The sequence below is a fragment of the Bidens hawaiensis genome, unplaced genomic scaffold (assembly GCF_021521415.1).
Source record: "Bidens hawaiensis isolate Kalapana, Puna unplaced genomic scaffold, B.hawaiensis_p1.1 tig00050789_1, whole genome shotgun sequence".
Taxonomy (NCBI): domain Eukaryota; kingdom Viridiplantae; phylum Streptophyta; class Magnoliopsida; order Asterales; family Asteraceae; genus Bidens; species Bidens hawaiensis.
In genome coordinates this window covers 1-13,368 of record NW_027499116.1, presented here as the reverse complement: position 1 = coordinate 13,368, position 13,368 = coordinate 1, and the positions used below count along the sequence as shown (strand labels likewise).

Here is a 13,368-nt window from a genome sequence, read left to right as displayed (position 1 = left end):
ACTACTCCATGTTTTATTCCACCAAATCTTTCTATCTACAATATTCCTCATCTTGACCTGTGGTCAAATAGACCATCTGTTTAAACGAGTTGGCTTGGCTTGGTTCGGTTTGTTTAAGTAAAACCCAAACTTTAATATTTTGTATCGTAGTTTTTCTTTTTTCATTATTCTATTGATCCAGTGACCTAGTATTTGATTGTAATTTGTGCCTTGGTAATGTATGTATTTGCATTATATTGAACCTTATTTTAATCTTTGTTTACTTATTATTCGGTAGTAAATTTTACTTAGATCTTAAAATGTTGATCGTGCTTATGTTATTAGAGATTTTTATGTAGTAAAGTTCTAGTTCTTTTATGATATTGTAGAATGCCTTCTCACAAATAATCAACTGGTGGAACCAAGACTTAAAACTGACTCGAGAAAAGCAAAAAAATGGCTCGTTGGAAATCAACTCGGTTGTGAACGGGTGGCTTGTCTCGGTTTATAAATCGAGTTCAAACTTCGCCCTGGTTTAGCTTGTGATAACCATGCTTCAAGTAACTTACAATAACAAACAAAATTAGCAAATAAATAAAAACAAATTGTTAGATTACAAAAAAAAAAAAAAAAACACCAACCTATTAAAATAGTGGCTTATTGACTGGCTGACTGCTAGGCTTATATGGTGTAATTGGACCTTGGAGTTTCAGCTGGGCCTTACTTATTATTTTTTAACAGGCCCATTAATGAGATTTTTTGATATTTTCGATGATAATTTGCATTTGGTGTGTCAGCCTGTCAGGTACATGAACAGTGTATATATAATTAAGTTTTATTATTATTATTATTATTATTAATATTGTATTATTATAAAAGTTAACTACATGAATGATCCATCTAGTATATTCATATATATATTACACGTTTGGTTCATAATTTAGAAAACTCACATATGTGATGCCAATAGTTTAAAACGTGACACATTACACATTTACACATGTGATCCCTAAAATGAACCAACGTTTATTCTTCTAGTGAAGGTCATGAATGACTAAAATATTCTTACTATCCAAATTTATCGGAATAGTCCTTTTATAATAGTAAGTGTCTGATTTTCGCAGTTGTGTTTAATGTTTTCTTAACGTTATGTTATGAACATGGCCGGCTGGAGGGTGGCGCCGGTCGGACCGTCGGTCGGAGCACGCAATTTTTAGGGGCCAAAACTTACTGATCTATATTTTTTATATATACATTTAAAAATATAAAACTTAGATAATATTTTCGGATAATATCTAATTCTCTTTATTGGATAATATGAATTGCTCTTTACCATCTTATAATTATTCGGCCCAAAATTCTTTTTTATCCATAATCCATTTAATCAAGTTTAAATTATTGGGCCCAAACTAAAACTAAAAACTACAAAAATTAAATAAAAACCCCATGCAAAATAAAAGAAAAAGGCTGTCGATTGAAATTTCTCTTTGGTTTCTTCCTTCTTTACGAATGCTGAGCAACGACCAACCTAGCTGGCCAGCACTGTTGGTTTGTTGTTAACCACCAGGCTCCTCCACGGTTGACCGAGCTTGCCACCAAGAACCAATCTATTTTTTTTTCAATGTTAGGAGAGTTTCACAAATCATTGGTTAATCGTTAGTTATTACGGTATTTTTTTAATAATATATTTTTCAATGTTTATTGTTATAACACTAAGTCTCGTTTAAAAAAATTAGCTTATATATTTCTTTACTCGTTAAGGCTATGAGCCTTTTTATTTCGGCTCGGCCAAGGTATTCAAATCCTTAGAGACGGCCTTGGTTATGAACTTCCTATAAAACTACAAAACAAAGTTGTATTCAAAATAAAACATTTTTTATATCGTAAGCTATACAAGTATGGTATCATGACGAACTGAACCGATTCCTACCAAACAACATCGGTACCTATATTATCAAAACCGAAACAAATAATCGTGTTTATGATTTTCAATCAATGTAAAGCACGTGTCGATATCTTTTTAGGTGTATAATGACTTTACTTTTTGGGGTTTTCTTTTTCGATTGTTCTAGAGAGATGGTATTGTAAAGAATTGAACCGATACTAAACAATGGCGACGTGCTCAAAAGAAAATGACAAATGATACTTCCAAAGAGGTTGAATTCAAGGAAGGTTACAAGATGCAATTTCATATTAAAAAAACACTCTCAAGAATGGCAGGTTTTGTACACAATACTTGCTTAAGTACTCTCCATTGATGAATGCATAAGCTTCTTAGATGAACTAAAAGAAATGGAAGACATAGCCATATATCATGACAATATAAAAAAAGTATATAATTAAACACTTTCATTGTTTGTTAATATCTTGAAAATTTTCAAACGCACACATTTGTGTATACTTTACGCGGTATATACAAATGCACACACTTGCATTCGGCAAGCCTCATTTGATCATATCATCCACACCAAACTGATTAATCTTTTATCGATCACTAGCGCATGAACTATATATATTATTAAACAAACACATATATCTGAAAATAAAACAAAACAAAAGACAGTATTCAGAAGTTCTGATAAGCTATTTGAAGTGATTTTTTAAAGTTTTATCTTTTAAAAGGCTATAGTACAGTCAAAGTATTTTCTTCATTGAACATATGCATTGCTACATTAAAGAAAAACATAGATTCATAAAGTCACTTACTCTTTATTTCCTATAAATGACATTATTAAAATTATTTTTAATCTCCATTGAATAACGCACTTAAGTTTATGATTCCTTGTGAAATAAAATAAAAATCAAATTAAATCATAAAACAATTTATATATGCTATACTTACATTCATTATAAAATATGTTTACATTCTACACTTGCATGTAATTGTGTATGTCGGATGATAATATTGAACGAATGCTACACGATATCTTGTAACATTCGTTACTTTTTAAACCCGACCCATTTCGAATTTTCGGTTTTGTATATAATATATATATATATATATATATACCTTAATAATATTCTCGAGGATTCATGTTTATCGATTGTTCGTTTTACGAAATTCCAAGATTTAAAGTTTCTATTTAAACGAGTCGCGATAATACGTTAAATACCCAAGTTATAATTTCTTTATTTACGTTTATAGCATATAACAAAGTTCGAGGTTTAAAATGTAATTATACTTTAAATTCTAAGTTAATAGAACTTAAAACTAGAAGGACTAAAGTGTAAAATCAATTAAACTTTAATATGAAAATAAAATTCAGCCAAGACCCACTGCTCAGCCGCCACTATCCCGTTTTTCAGTCATATATTCCGGCCGCCGGAATATCGACTCCGGCGAGCCCGGAAATATATGACGGAAAAACGGGATAGTGGCGGCTGAGCAGTGGGTCTTGGCTGAATTTTATTTTCATATTAAAGTTTAATTGATTTTACACTTTAGTCCTTCTAGTTTTAAGTTCTATTAACTTAGAATTTAAAGTATAATTACATTTTAAAATATTAGTAATCACATGACTCTCTTTACAGATTAAATATTAATCGTTGTTGTAGGTTTTTAAAATATTAGTAATCACATGACTCTCTTTACAGATTAAATACACATATGCATAAAATGATTATACGAGATACAAGTTCGCGTAACATGACCTATAAGACGTTTCATTCAACGATATCTTAGCATGTTATACAATGCTAGTCTAATCATAGAGGTCGACGATTTGAGTTTCACTAAGGAGTAAATTTAGAACAAAATGAGACGAGCGTGTGAGTTGTTATGAAATAGGGTTTTCATAAGGTTTTCTCATGAAGGTCTCGAGTTCGATTCTCACAAATGTATGCCACTTACTCGAGAGAACATCACCGTATGAGAATTCATAATTGGGTAAGTAACCGTTACTTTACTTACCCAGCCAACCGAACTAACACCATTAAAAAATATATCATTGTTTTTATTATCTTGAGTGTATGTATTTATTGTGTAAAGTATAAATGTAAAATAACGTAAATTTAAAACAATAATAATTCTGGTATAAAATTCCATGATCCTGCTACACAAACCTTTTCTTCCTCCACAACTTTTCACATTACTCCTCTCTCTCTCTCTCTCTCTCTCTCCACTAAATCCAAAAGCATATCAGAACCCTAAAACTGTTCTTAACTCTAAAATAATATTACACGCAACAACAACACTCACACTACACAATTTGCTTAAATCACATCATGGAAGAAGATATGTACAACTTCCACTCCATCTCCAATTACACTACTCCTTCTTCTACCCAAACAAACCTAATTTCACTGCCGGAGTATTACCGAACGTCGTCGTTTTACGGATCGGATAATAATAATAATCTGTTTCCGGCAGCTGCCTCCGTAACAACCGAAGCTGTTTTCGTTGCAGCCACAACTGATCAGATTCGTCGTAATAAAAACGGTGACGTCGATGAAGATGAGGATGAAGTTGATCATGATTATAATTATAATAATTATAATTATAATTGTAATGATATAATTAAAGCGAGAATCGCTTCTCATCCGTTGTATCCGAAGCTGCTTGATGCTCATATCGATTGCCAAAAGGTCATTCATTATATGTATGCGCCGACGTTTGTTTGTTTGTTTGGTAGACTCGGTTAAGAGGTAACCTTAGATTACTTCTTAACCACCATCCAAGGTTACCTCTTAACATCCGAGGCTAATGGTTAAGAGGCTATGAACTAAAGCTAATAGTTCTTAGCCTCTTAGCCTAGTTAAGAGAGGTAACCTTTAGATTACTTGAAAACCGACCACCATCTAAGGTTACTTTTTAACATGCCTTTTTGGTAAATGAGGCTATGAACCGAGGCTAATGGTTTATAGCCTCCTACCTAATTAAGAGGTAACCTTAGATTACTACTTAACCACTAAGGTACCTCTTAACATGGAGGACCAAACAGTCTGAATAATATTTTTGTTAGTGGTTAAGACCTCTTAGCATTAACGGTAACAAACGGTTGTTAAATCTAAATAATATTTTTATAATGGTTAAGAGCTAAACTTTAAATTAGCTCGGTTATCATTAAGAGGCTAACAAATAGCCGTAACAAACGGTTGTTAAATCTGAACAATAATTTGTTATTACAGTTAGGAGCGCCACCGGAAATAGCATGTTTTCTAGAGGATCTCCGTCGAGAAAACAGCAGTTGTATGCGGAACGCTGTCGTCTCGACTAATTGCTTAGGGGCAGATCCGAAACTCGACGAGTTCATGGTAATTCGTATACCTCTCACTTAAGTTATAGGCTATAACTTTAAATACTATAGTCGCAGTCAGAGTGGTAGTGAATCAGACGCTCAGACTGCTAGAGAAAAAAAAGCATAAAATAAAGTACAATAATGAAACTAGGTCTAAAAGTCTGCGAATAATCCACAAGCTGATTAATGTGGATTGTATTTAGGGTTATAGTATCGAGCCTACGGGATTGTAGGTTCCAAATTCCAATATATAATCATGTTTAGGTTACGAAATATCATAGTTTCGGTATTTTATTTTACCATGTAGGAGACCTACATCCAGGTGTTAGTGAAATATAAGTCCGATCTCGCAAGGCCTTTTGACGAAGCGACTGTTTTCCTCAACAATATCGAAACACAGCTTAGCAATCTATGTAAAGGTATGTTCGTCCTTCTGTAGTGTATAGTTTTTCAATATTGATTAGCTTCAACTTCGTATTCTCATTACCGCACTAAAATATACCGTAGAGAGTAACATTATGCGAGTGGGTAGGAAAGAGAAAAACTAATACAATAAGTGTTTGTGAGTAAAATAGATAGAAACATGGAATGTGACGTAAGATGTTTTTAAAATATAAACAAAATTTAGAGATGCATGATTTTTTTTAGTTAAAATTTATAGATAAAGATAAACATGATGTGACTTAATTAACTATTCTATTTTTGACTTGCCTGTTCTTTTTATTTCTTTTCCGAAACTTTGTATTTGCCTAATTTAAATGTGCTTTGGATTTTACTATATCGGTAGTGCACATACATTTAAGTCTTAAGAATACGTCATATATGTATCTGTGTGTGCGCGCACGCGTATGTTATAGTGATTTGTATTGCATGCCTAAAATATAAGAAAATAAAATTCAATAGAGGCATACAATCATGGACTTTTCAACAACATTTATTTTCCTTTTACAGTTTTGGTGGTAGTCAGTCATGTTTGGTGTTATTTTTTTTCCCTTTCTATTTCCAGTAGAAATTATAGTTACACAAATATTGTCTTAGTTATCATACTAGCTCAAGGATTTCATATCCGATATGAGAGCCAAGTGCATTACAAGGGGCAGGACTCTTCTGATTTAAAGCGGTCTTGACGGTTGTGTTATGTTTCTCTCTGTGTTAAATAGTTTCGTACGGTTGTTACAAGTATTTTTGTAGCGATAAGAAAGCTAAGTATTACAAGTGTCTTAAGCATGACAGTAAAAATTTAAGTTTTATACAGCACCCAAAGCATTTTCAAGGAACTGATCAACATGTTGAGTGACCAGAAATACAAAAAATGATCACTTTCAACAAGAAAATTAGGGTGTAATTTAATACATGATTAAGAAAACAAACATGAAATAAGGCCGTCTTAGTTAGGGATTAAAAGTTTTACCATCTTACTGTTTAATGGATTCAAGTATGTTTTTGAATAAGACCTTCTAAACAAGTTAACCTAGGATCTTTGCTTATTTCATTTGAGATTTTGTTCATGCATGTGAAAAAATTGTTTTTGGAAAGAGTTTGGAGCTGGTAATTCTAAAAAAACTGTTTCTCAGTAGGATCGGTTTTGCCATTCAAAATGGCGCAACTTATTTCCGGCTTACCTGCCTCTCTATCGTAATTGGATCATTTTATTATAATATTCAGAAACTGATTATTTTTAAAAAAAATTAGTAATTTTAAATTTATAAAACGCCCAACATACCTCACATGTTCCAATAGATTTTATTGGAAACATAAGGCTAAGGGGTGTGGGGGGCTCTAATGGGGGCTCCAGTGGGGGCTCCAGCCAATAATATTATGACGTGTGGCAGAGAGAGAAACTGGATAAGGGGGTGTTGGAGCCCCTGGCCCTGGTGTGGAGGGGCTCCAGCAGGGGCTCCAGCGGATTTTTTTTAAGGTTTTTTTTTTATTAATTCTGAGCTCAACGGCTCTTTTGGGCATACACACCAGCTTTTTCTCTCTCTTCTCCCGCGACCACACTCACGCCTGCCTGGGGGCTCGCGCTCGCGCCCCGTTCGCGCCCCGGTTCGCGCCCCGGTGGTGTGGGGTTAGCGCCTGGGCGCGCGAGCGGAGGGGCTCTCGCGCCCAGGTTAGCGCCCCACACCCCTCAGCCTAATGCACGTGGGCATAAATATGCATTGGGAATTGTCTAAGTGTGTTTGTTTAGGTTAAAGTAACACTTTTTAGTTAATTAAAAGAACAAAGTTGCCTTGTGAATAGAGTATAACTTGAATAATTTATAGAAAAAAGTTCATGAATAAAAACTAACCTGAGAAGTACAGATTACAAATAATCTAATCTCAAGGTGCTTCATTCTAAGTTGATTCCAGTTTCATGTGGTCCTGTTTGTGAATCATTTAGAATGCATTCCAAAAGAAGCTCATTTTAAGGTTTTATGCATTGGTTGTTGTCCCTTTGTTGATACTTAGAATCAATCTTATTAAATGGCAATTAATTGTAAACTAAAGCTAGTACGCAGGCTATATTCACGGTCGGCTCAATAAATGTGGAGACCTAAATCAAAATAAGATTTTAGGGCCTTTTTATGATAATTATAAAGGAAAACATTTTGAAAAAAAAATAATTTCTACAGGTTTTGAACTCGACATATACTTTATTAGCAGCAATCAAGCCTACCACCACATAAATATATTATTTTGAATTTACTTTACCCATTATAACATATCTATATATAATTTTTTTCTTTTTGGATTTGAGGCCTTAATTAAATGTGAGCCTAAAACCTTAACTTATTTTCGCTGGCCCATGGACCAGCCCTGGCTATATATTTAAGCTTAAATTTGCTTTTTGAGTTCTTTAGTGGCTTAATTAATGTGTTGTCTCCATCTCTAGATGAGGTGGTGGTTATCATGCAAGTTTTTAACTTTTTAAGCAGCCTTTGATGCTCAAACTCGTTATAATAAAAGAAAGTGATTTTGATTTACACTAATTAAAGAGAGATTAGCAACCATTAGTATATATTTTCAAAGTACAAGTTAACAGCTTTTAGTTATATATGTGAAGATTATTGTTTGCTGGCCTTGTGTGCATTGTCTTCTTTTATTGAACTTTAGTTAATTGTTAAACACAAATCTGTGCACCCAAGCCATATGATCATGTGCATGTGGTTTGACACAACAACACGCTGGTTTGAGTGTGTTTGGGCTTGTTCGTTTAACTTCGAGTGAAGTTAAGTTTCATAAAACATGAATGAACAGATAAAGCTGTTGCATGGTTTCAATTTGTTTATCATACAGTAGATTCTTAATTACTCAGATATTGTGTTTATTTTTTTCAATTTACTATCAGGCCATGGTTTATACACCATTCACCTGCACCACTCAACCTATCTTCGTTCTCTTTTTAATATATTCTAATACAAATTATATATGTATTATATTGACTTCTGCCGACTGAAGGAGAATGGTGAAGTTGAATGGTTGCGTGGCGCGGACCATTTTCACGTTGCAAATGAGAATGGCGAATAGGGCGGCGTGATGTTCCATTCTCACCATTTTGTTGCCACATCATCCCACGCATGGTCTCCACGCTAGTACACCGCATGGCCTCATTTTTGGTTTTATCTTGATCAGTTGTGCATATGTTGGTATACTACACTGATTTAAACATAACTTTTAAAACCTTGTTTGGCTTCAACTTTAGTCTTCACATTTTCTTTAACTGTGTATTATACATGTGTAACTTGCATGATATCAATATATGAAGTCTCACTATATAAACAATAATATCATTTACAAGATCTAACATTTACTTTTTGTTTCTTTTGGAAAAGTATACTTCTATAAACCAACGTCGAAAACGCCAGGCAAACATTCCCCACATGCCGGAGGGCGCCATTAACCAACAAAACACAACTATATTAGATTAAAATTTTAAAATTTCACTAGTTTAGCCAATCTAGTTGGCTCTTTATCGATATGTAATTGTACCAAAGATTACCTAGCGATTTAATCACCCCAATTATAGCTTCAATCTTAATACCGTTCTTTTCAAAAACTCTTGCATTCCTCACCCTCCACAAGCTCCAACACGCTATAATCACAATCCCATGGAGCACCTCTTTCTCCCTGGCCCTAACCCCATCGACTTGTGCAGCTTCAACATATCTCTAACCGAGAAACCTACAATAGGTGGGACCTTGCACCATCGACTAACTTGATTCTATACAACCGCCGCCACAAAACACCCACTGGTTTTTTTAACGACAAACAAATCTTCCAAATGAGCTAATGGCTAATTTCACCACATTGTGATACACTAGTCTTTGAATCCAGGAAAAACCCTCACCTTAGGCCAACGTTTTTGAATACTCGCCTGAAGGCACGACAGTGCGGTGAGATCTAACTCGTTCTGTTCAAGGATCCAACTAGTGAAAGCCATCTACCTGCCTAGTCTTCCGTTATCACCCTAATGTCTCTTAAAGTAAATGTCTAGGACAAAAATCAAACGTGGGTCTCTTCCTCACCATTCGAAGACTATTAAGTTCTTATTATTACTATTATTATTATTTATATTTTTGAAAAAAGAAAAACACAAATAAACATAGATTAAAGATGAAAAGTTGAAGAATAATCACCCATGGGAACCGGGAAGGTGAATGTATAGTATTATCACATGGACTCCCGTGTCTTCCGCTGGCTGCTTTATGCAGCCTTTCACAGAAGAAGCACTGAGTGGTGTCATTTGTTCACTTGTCAACTCACTCCCACTCTTATTAGCCAGTTGATGGCGGTGGCCAACGTGTCATCTTGTGGGACCGGGCCCTGCCCATAGCCTTTACATTTGCATGTCATGTATATTCTCCCATACCTTTAATAAAAAAACAAACACACACACATACACATATTTGTTTATATAGATATTATTAGAAGAATTGTTGTGGGAGTGTTTAAAGACTAGAGTTTGCTTTCGAGAACTTATTGTCCGTTTATTTATAAACGAGCCAAACGAGTGAGCCTATGAACAACGAAATGAGCTGACCATGGCTCAAGATTTGCTTGTTTACAAACCGAACCGCCCCAGCGTGGCTTGTATATTTTTAATGCGTTGAAAATTTAAGTCTGAGCTCGGCTTGTAAAAGGCTGGAGCCGGCTCATTAATTGCCATATTCTTTTATTTTTGTAATTTTGTTTCTTTTACCCATTGATTTACAAAAACATTTTTCTTAAATACACAATGCAAAATTTTGTAAACTGTGCTATTATAATATTATATATGTACTATTGTCTTGTTTATAATATTTTTTAAAGATCGAGAAACTATTTAAAATATTGTATATTTTATTTTTATTATTTTATCAATAATTTTATGTTATCATTACTATTTCTATTATTATAAAATACTAAAATCAGTGGCGAAGTTTGGGATAAATCATAAAGGTGACTGAAGTCACAAACGGAAGACCTGGCTCATACTTAAAATTTTTGGATAAAATTGCGAAAATTTATCCTACTAATCGAAAAAAACGGTGGTGACCAGCTCTGTCCCCTTTAAAGCTAAGCCTATGACTAAAATCTTTTAAGTTAACATGTTTAAGTAATTGTGTTAGTGGTTTGGTCTGAAACGGTAAAAGAAGTGGTTCGAAGTGAAACGGTAAAAAGTTACAAACCAAAATGTCACATAAGAGCATTCCCAACCTATTCCCTAAAATTTTGTGAGGAGGGTTTGTAAATTACAGGGTAGAGTTGTGAGTGTAAATTATATGGTGGAGAGAGAAAAGGTATTGATTTTTTGTAAATTTAGGGAAAATGTAGTAATTTTTTTTGTAAATTATAGGGTGGAGAGAGAAAATTATAATGGAAAAGATATAAAAAAATATTATTTAATTAAACAGAAGAGAAAAATATAATATTTTTTAATGTAATTATATGGATATAGGGATAGAGAACTGGATGAGAATGTTCTAACATATACAAGTGACAATCTAAACTAAAACCTTATTGAATAAAACAAAACTCAACTATGTTATTATGCAAATAAAGTAATCTATATATGTAGGATAAGCAATTTGTGTTATTAATCGTTAAAAGGATCAAGGTGTATATATATATAACTTTGTGTGTGTGTGTGTGTGTGTGTGTGTGTGTGTGTGTGAGAGATACGTGCGGTTGTAAAAGTTGTAAAAGATTTGTCTTAGGCAACGTACGTAGAAAACAGTAAAGATGAAAGAAAAAGATATTATTGTAGGTTTAGGGTTTGTTTGGCTGACAGTTTGATTTGATGGTGGGCCATACTCATGCCCCTGTCAATCACCCAGTCTTTGTTTCTTGTATTGGACACTGATATGACTTAACAAGCATTTGTCCTGTTCAACTATATATGTGTTCAATCAACTTATTTTAGAAGGTTACAAGACATTTATTTTTTAAAAGTTTAAGGTACACAATATTTTAGACGTGTGACAAAAACAAATACTATGTTTGTAGATCATATAATGTTGGTGTTTGGTACTGAGAGTGAAAATGTATTATGCATGTTTAAAAGATTGCTTGTTTCATAATTTTATAATTTTGAATTGTTATTGTTTTAAAGTAACAAAGTAAGAGTGATTATACAAGAATACAAGAGAGAAAAAATGTCACATTTTGTTTCAAAGTGGCTAAAAAAAGATAAAATATGTTTAAATGCAATTTCACACCGGTGTGAAGATGAAGATGGAGAATCTTTATGTTATCATGGACCATGAATTCATGTTGTGGATTGACACAGATCGAGAACTATAGCGGTGGCAACATGCATTAGCAGCGACGCCCGACCATGTCGCCGCTAATGGTTGTTGTCGCCGGTAAAGCTCCGATTTCTTGTGGTGACCTCCATTTATATTCTTTTTATTATAACTTGTATAAATAATTAAGCTAGACATATACTTGATACTTTGGTTAGAATTGGTATAAAACTATTGGTAAACTAGAAATATACATCTTGTAAACCCACCATGGTATAAATAAGCTAGGGTTTGTTTTATGGTGTGTAGAGCAATTGTTAATACTATTTAAGTATTTATCTGTTTATTATGTTTTTTTTTATATATTTATTAGTAGTTTTTAAATGTGTTAGGAATTTTGCTAACTTGATATGTCAAAATACATACAACATGCTACTTTTTATGTAATAACTCTTGCTAATTTTTTATCATATGTTTCCATGATATTCAGATGATGGAACAATATCATCAGAAGAAGAATTTAGTGGAGGTGAGAATGAAAACACACAATTGATAAGTAGAGAAGATCAAGAACTAAAAGATACACTCTTGAGGAAATTTGGGGGCCACATAAGTTCCCTTAAACATGAATTCTCTAAGAAGAAAAAGAAAGGAAAGCTACCAAATGAGGCAAGGAAAACTTTGCTTCAATGGTGGGATTCTCATTATAAATGGCCTTACCCTACTGTAAGTTAATCACCTCTCATTTAATTTTAATTATGCTTAAGTAACTAACTTTTTTTATTAGTTATAGAATTTAAATCGATGAATTTAATAATCTAACCGCATTTTTTTGGGGTATACAAGTATGTTAAAAATGCATTACACACTTGTAATTATGCCAAAGTTCATGATACGGATGTCCAAAAACCGTTGAAAGTTGAAACCAAATGAACTGTCGAAACGAACTAAATTGGCATGCATGGTTCAGCCGGGTAAGAAGCAATGCAGTTCTATTTACGGTCTTGAATACCGTATTTACAGTTTCATATACGATTTGAAACTAGCGTGTATACTCGCCCAAGATGTTATTATAAAAATAAATAAATATTTTTGAATTTTATATGGTTTAATGAATAAAATAAGTAAATATATTTTTAAACTTATATAATTTTTATACAAAATAAAAATACAATATCTTGTTGGGTATCCGCCCTAGATATTTATAAAAAATAAATATATATTTTTTATAATTTATATAGTTTTATACAAAATAGGAAATATAGTATTTTTTTGTGTATGTAAATCTAAGAGTTATAAAGATATAAGTATTTTTAATTATAATTTGTCTGGATTATAACTTAATATCTAAAGGTAATTTCAAATATCTAATGGTACGATAATTTGCTGATAAAAAACCTCCCAAAACCAAACCATTTTGGCATGTGCTCGACCGGTTTGGTTCAA

General features: G+C 33.1%; 1 protein-coding gene across 1 annotated transcript; it reads left to right on the top strand.

Annotated features, from left to right (window-relative positions):
• Positions 1–4,203: 4,203 nt before the first annotated feature.
• Positions 4,204–12,648, top strand: LOC143598756 (homeobox protein knotted-1-like 6; the record flags this gene model as incomplete). The annotated part of the gene is made up of 4 exons (XM_077076894.1): positions 4,204–4,563; positions 5,107–5,232; positions 5,524–5,635; positions 12,413–12,648. Coding segments are annotated over exons 1-4 (834 nt in total), but the record flags the coding sequence as incomplete, so codon positions are not given.
• Between the last annotated feature and the right edge of the window lie 720 nt (positions 12,649–13,368).